The following is a 5,732-nucleotide window of genomic DNA, read 5'->3' on the forward strand; positions in this document are numbered from 1 at the left end:
TTTAACAGGTGGCGTCTAGATCTGCTGCAGTTCAGGCACATATGTGAATCTCTCCATGCGCCAATATCAGGTTTAGTTACTCTGTTCTATTTATATGACATTCTAATAACTAGAAAAAAACGTTCACACACGCAAACATTGGCAAAATGCCAGCTTTTTTAAAAGCACTTGTTTGTCCTCAAACAAGCGCACATACATACTGTATACAACCCGCTGCAGTGCAATAGGAAAATGCCAGGGAAACCATTTTCAACTTGAACTTCCTTTTGACAACGGCTACACACCTACCATCATGATCATCAACCACTTCTCGAGTTGTTTCCAGACAGTTGCATGTACATACATGCAGTTACATGTACTTGCTACATATAACATATTAGATGTTATATGCTCTTGTGGTGTTATAGCTTTAACAAGACATTATGTAAGATAGTACAGTAATGCCATTAACTCACTACCAAAAAAGGATGGTAGTACAATGACAGGACAAAGAGGATGGTCATGATCAGCTTTAATTTCTGTAGCCTACTTTGGTAGAAGTATTTTCTATAAAATCTGACTCATAGACCTGGATTTCTCTGTTAAACAAAACTTGGTTATCTAAAGACTACTTCAATATTTAGATTTGAAACAAAATATCTAAATTAGAAGAAATGCCTTATGAACAGAAGTAACTATAAGTATAATTTGAAGGATATTGCATTTGTCATTTTATGGAAATAGTACGTTGAAAAAGACAAGAATTTTGAATTTCACTTGCCTTCATGCTTTGTGGAGCCTGTATAGTTTTACAATTTTTCTTCAAGATTGATCAAAGTTTGAAATTATAATGAAATTGTACTCTCAAAGTAGTAGATATCTTCTGACAAGAGTGATGGTGTTCTCTCGAATAGTGCACTTAAGTTAGTCAATAAACGCCAACATTAAAACCGGGTTAAAATGCTACCAAACGAGTGGTAGAAATAAGCAGTACAATGTATCTGCAACTATTGTTGCATTGTCCGGCACAGAAACCTGACTGAATATCAAAATGGTTACAAACGATGAACAATACTACTAGCTACACCATAATAAAAAAGAAGAACAACACTTCTAGCTACAACATAAGTCTATTATAAAATATATAAAAGCATGCAATCTGTGGATAGAAATGCCACCATATGCCTGATGATAACCATTTCCCTTGGGACCTTACAAACTGCTTCACCAATGGAAGACACACCTTAATTGTCTACAGGCCATAACTGTAGCTTTGAATGTCCTCCATCTGTTTCCTCCTTCCTCCGTGTCTGGCAGAGGGAAAGTATCTGTTTTTGTCCACAAGTGGCTGTCCTGGGTGACTCTGCACCTTCCATCCAAAGTCCACAGGGTTGTCTGCTGTTTCGGGTGGGGCCACGCTCACGTGGACAGTGGCACGGTAAGCTGTCGGCATTGGCTGGGTTGAGTCCACATCAAACCATGATCCGTCATGATTCTCACGACTTCCCTGACGATAGGACGCCACACCACTCCTGTTGGTGACTGGCTGCATCTGTTGGTTGGTGGCAGGCCAGGAGGGAGGGTAAGATCTGACTGGAGGGATGTTTGCTACAGGGTTTTGCCTACTCCTTCCTGGTTGTGGGTGGCTCATAGATGGGGCAGTGCGGCGCATCTTGTTTGCATGTTGCTCATTTTGGGGTTGGACTTTTGGCCTACTGTATGCTGCACAGCGACAGCGGGAGCTGTATCTTGTTGCACTTCTTGCTGGTGGTGGCTTGTTGGTCGGTGGGTTCCAGCGACTTGGCTGCTTCTGCTGAGGAAAGGTAGGTTGCCTATTTGGAAGAGATTGGGTGGTGGCTGCTGTACCTGATGTGCAGAAAAAACAAGGACATGTGGCCTGCTGCCTGACTTCAAACCCTGCCTGTGGACTTCCACGTAACATTGCCTGTCTTCGGTGCATACGCTTAGATGGGGCACTAGTAGTAGAGTTCGAGAATGGAGGAAACTCTTGATATTGGTCTTCCATCGATACATTTGCTGAAAAATGGTCTTCAAACTTCTTGTTGATGACGTTAACAAAGTCATCTGCAGTTGAGTTCTGGGCTGACATCATCGTGGATCCTGGTGTACTGTGGAGACTTGAATGAGCATGCTCAAACATGACATCCAGTGTTGAATGAGCATGCTTAAACATGACATCCAGTGTATCATTGATGTAGTCGCCTGCCTGCTCCGTTCCCTGTGTTCTTGCTGTTTCAGTGCCATTTTCTCTGGGCCCCTTCCAGGACAGCTGAGGGGACTCTGAGAAGTTCCTGTCAGTCTGGTTGGCTGGCTGAGGTGACAGGCACCTAGGAGGTGTAGGGAGGTAGTCATCACTGTCACTGTCGTCAAAGTACCAAGTGGAGGGGAAGGCACTGTCTGACTTTCTGCTTGTCTGTGGCAATGGGTCCCTCTCTGGGCTGTTGCTGAGGTCAATAAGTGGTACACAGTCAGGCTTCTCTGCCGTGCCATCTCTTACTCCATCTTCAGTCTGCTTCTCCTCAACTTGGACTGTTGGAAGGCTGATTGCCTTGTCTGCAGCTTGGCTGTAAGACGGGCTGTTCTTGGATGTGCTGTCGGTAGAGGTTTCTGGTGAGCAGACATCAGATGCAGGTCCTACAGGGCTACTGTTTGTAGAACTGCTGTCTGAAGTCAGAAGCCTGAGCAGTGGGCTGTTCTCCACAGGACTGCCATCTGAGTCAGACCTGAAACAGTAGAAATCAGATCAGTAACAAGTAAAACAGGGTTACAATTCGGTAGAGAAACGGTAGAAATGTGTAGTCAGCCTATAAGACCTGTTCTTACTCCTCACCAATTCTTCATGTTAACATCAACTTCATTATCAATTTACCATTGAGGGCTCGCCCTCTTCCTTCCTTTATTATTCATATATCATCATGGAAGGTGCAACTTCTTCCAATAATACTGAGAATAGTGCCATATTACACACTTAAAACAGTTAAAGGAGGAATGCTGGATGGCACTTAGATCTACAGCTTGGTAGATTGACCAAATCTAAAATAATGGTACTATGACAAGCAATGTTTTAAAGCAGTTCTCTCTAGACAGCTCTTATGGTTGGCAACAGCCTGTCAACATACCTTGGGCTCTTGTTTGCAGTGGACTGACTCTTCCTGTTGCGCCGCTTCCTTTTTAGAAACTCCGGCTTCTCTACGAGGTACGGATCTTCCTCTGAAAGAAAATGTGTTACAGTTAAAAGTACAAAGCCAGCCAAGTGTTCATGCTCTTGTTATGACTTAAGATCAATGTCTAAGTGGCAAAACTATATCGCTAGTACATCTTCTACTGACATAAATCATTTACTCATGATTCCTTTTTTCTGAAGAAAACAATCCAGATGATGTTCTTGGCATAAAACTTCATTCACCTTTGCTTTGCTGTTGATACCCCAGGTATCAACAGCTTAACAGTTTGAGTATCTTTATGAAAAAGAAACATACTAGATATGACATCTTAAAACAACATCACTAGTACCTTTCCAGTAACCACTCTTGACCTCCTTCCCCACCATCCTCCTGGCCAGAGGCACTAGACCATCAAACATGCCATGGTTCAGTCCATACCACTCCAGCACTGCCACACAGTCCTCCAGACTCACCACCAGGCCTTCAAAATCTTCATCTGACAGGCCTGTTGTTGGGTAACAGTAACAGCTTAGGTCAGCATACTAAATATAGAATACAACGCAGTGTACTCTGTATCGTGCGAGGTACTGGCCCGACCGCGGGTAGAATCACACGAAGGCCAGAGAGCGATTCAACTCTCAGGAATACACCATGTCATATTTTATTCATGACATACGCACGCTAAGAAAGCACACATTTCAATGCACAATGCACAAAAAGTTTAGGAAATCTGCTTTCTTCACATAAACAAAAATTGTAACAACAGCTATTTCAACGTCCAAGTCTGGTATTCAAAATTTTTGACAGCGATGTACTAAAAGTGCCTTTGAATTATTCGATCAGAAGCCTGTGTGATAAAAGGCTGGTGTAATTACTGAATATCACCCATTCAGGAATACCCGTATGGAACGTTACCATGACCCAGGTATGACATACAGAACAGCAATACTGGTGTCACTTCAACATGTAAATACTTCCGCAATCAACCCTTGTGCAAAACAAGTATATGCTGTAACAGTACTTGAAGGCGGCAATGATGCAAAGAAAACACTCACCTTTCTTGGCAATGGGGAGATGCTCCACCCATATCCCAGCCAGCTGCCTGAGTATGTCCTCTGGGTCACTGCCCCACCCCAGGGAGCCTGCATCACACAGCCCCAGGGCCCAAGAGTTGCGGGCCAGGTAGTCGGTGAAGCCCGCTAACAGGACACTGTTCTCCAGCAGGGTGGGCAGTGGGCCTGAGTACACCCTACCCTGTAATGGTGAGAGATTTTCAGAAATTAAAACAAAACTGATCGATGTTATACCTGATAAGCAGTAGATATACCATTCCTTGACTTTGTTCCTTTGCAATACATATTTTGAATAAACTGGAAATATGCCTTTTTTTAAACCATTGTCTGCTTAGAAATGGTACAGAAAATAGTTTTACAACAAAAAAGTGCTTTCAGCCATAACTTCTAACTACAATGTACTTTCCAAATCGTTGGTACTTATAGGTTGGACAACCAGGTAAAAAAAATACAACTTACAAGGTACAGGTAGCAGTTTCTCAAGCAAAGTTGGCTAAAATTTGGAAACAGTCAGACGTGTGTGATACTCTATTTACATTGTACATGTATCACTTGAAGATGGGAATATTTGAAATTACACAATGTGTCCAATCCTTACCTTTGTGTGTGCAATCTTCCCCTGACAACATTTGGGACACTCCCATGTCTGCTGTGTCCTGTCATCCTTGGTGGAACCCCTCTCCCCTAACACAGCCACACAGCGCGGGTGCAGGATCTCACCACAGGTGCTACACTCACTCAGGGCTGCCACCGCGCCAGTCTGGGTACAGATCAGGCATCGGGCACCTTGCGAGAATACAGGCTGTAGAACAGAGTTCAACATGCTTAAGAGGTTTGAAAGATACATGGAAGCAGATACAAATGTACTGGCCCCGGAGAGAAAGTACATTGCCATATCCCCCAGCTAGTGAAATCCTTATATTTCAGTAAAGAAAAAGCATTTGAAAGTTTATCTTTAGGTGTAATGCTTCCAAAAAAATTGCACTGGACTAATCGGGCAAGCACAGCAAGACATCAAGATTGGTTCCAATGAACTTGTCCAACCCTAGTAAGTATGTAATTTGTTACAGCAGAAATAAGGTGAAGCCATGAAGTCAATAGCACTGGCTGGATCAAGCTTCCTAGAAACTCCTTGGATGGATATATCTCTATTAGAACAATATTATCAATTTCTCTACAGACCATATAGCTTAAATACTACTACATTTTGTATTTGGGAGTAGTGGGATACAACTTTTAGCAGACCACAATATTCTTTTTTCAGAATGGTTCCAAACTTACATCCAAACATTTTCTCTTCTTGCAGATGCGCTTTCTCTGACAGTCGCAGCACCTGCCACAGTCCTCCATCAAACAACCCTTACACTTGTTACATCTGCGGCGCCTGGTGTTCTTCTTGCGTACAGGACAGGCATAGGATGGAGATGCTGGCTTCAGCAAATACGGGAAGAAAAAAACACAGGTTACCTGACAAAGTGTTACATGTCAATGATCA

The 5,732-nt window shown here is 43.0% G+C and overlaps 1 protein-coding gene across 1 annotated transcript in view; it reads right to left on the bottom strand.

Moving 5' to 3' along the window:
- Positions 1-494: 494 nt before the first annotated feature.
- The window catches only part of LOC118432597, a 7,057-nt gene continuing 1,819 nt past the window's right edge, over positions 495-5,732 (bottom strand). Inside the window, exons 2-7 of the mRNA XM_035844233.1 lie at positions 5,519-5,704; positions 4,836-5,039; positions 4,220-4,418; positions 3,514-3,669; positions 3,120-3,210; positions 495-2,723 (exon numbers count right to left, since the gene is read on the bottom strand). Coding sequence (XP_035700126.1) covers positions 1,232-2,723; positions 3,120-3,210; positions 3,514-3,669; positions 4,220-4,418; positions 4,836-5,039; positions 5,519-5,704 — 2,328 coding nt within the window. The 3' untranslated portion in view covers positions 495-1,231. The remainder of the gene's footprint in view (positions 2,724-3,119; positions 3,211-3,513; positions 3,670-4,219; positions 4,419-4,835; positions 5,040-5,518; positions 5,705-5,732) is intronic.

This window comes from Branchiostoma floridae, chromosome 2 (assembly GCF_000003815.2).
Source record: "Branchiostoma floridae strain S238N-H82 chromosome 2, Bfl_VNyyK, whole genome shotgun sequence".
NCBI lineage: Eukaryota > Metazoa > Chordata > Leptocardii > Amphioxiformes > Branchiostomatidae > Branchiostoma > Branchiostoma floridae.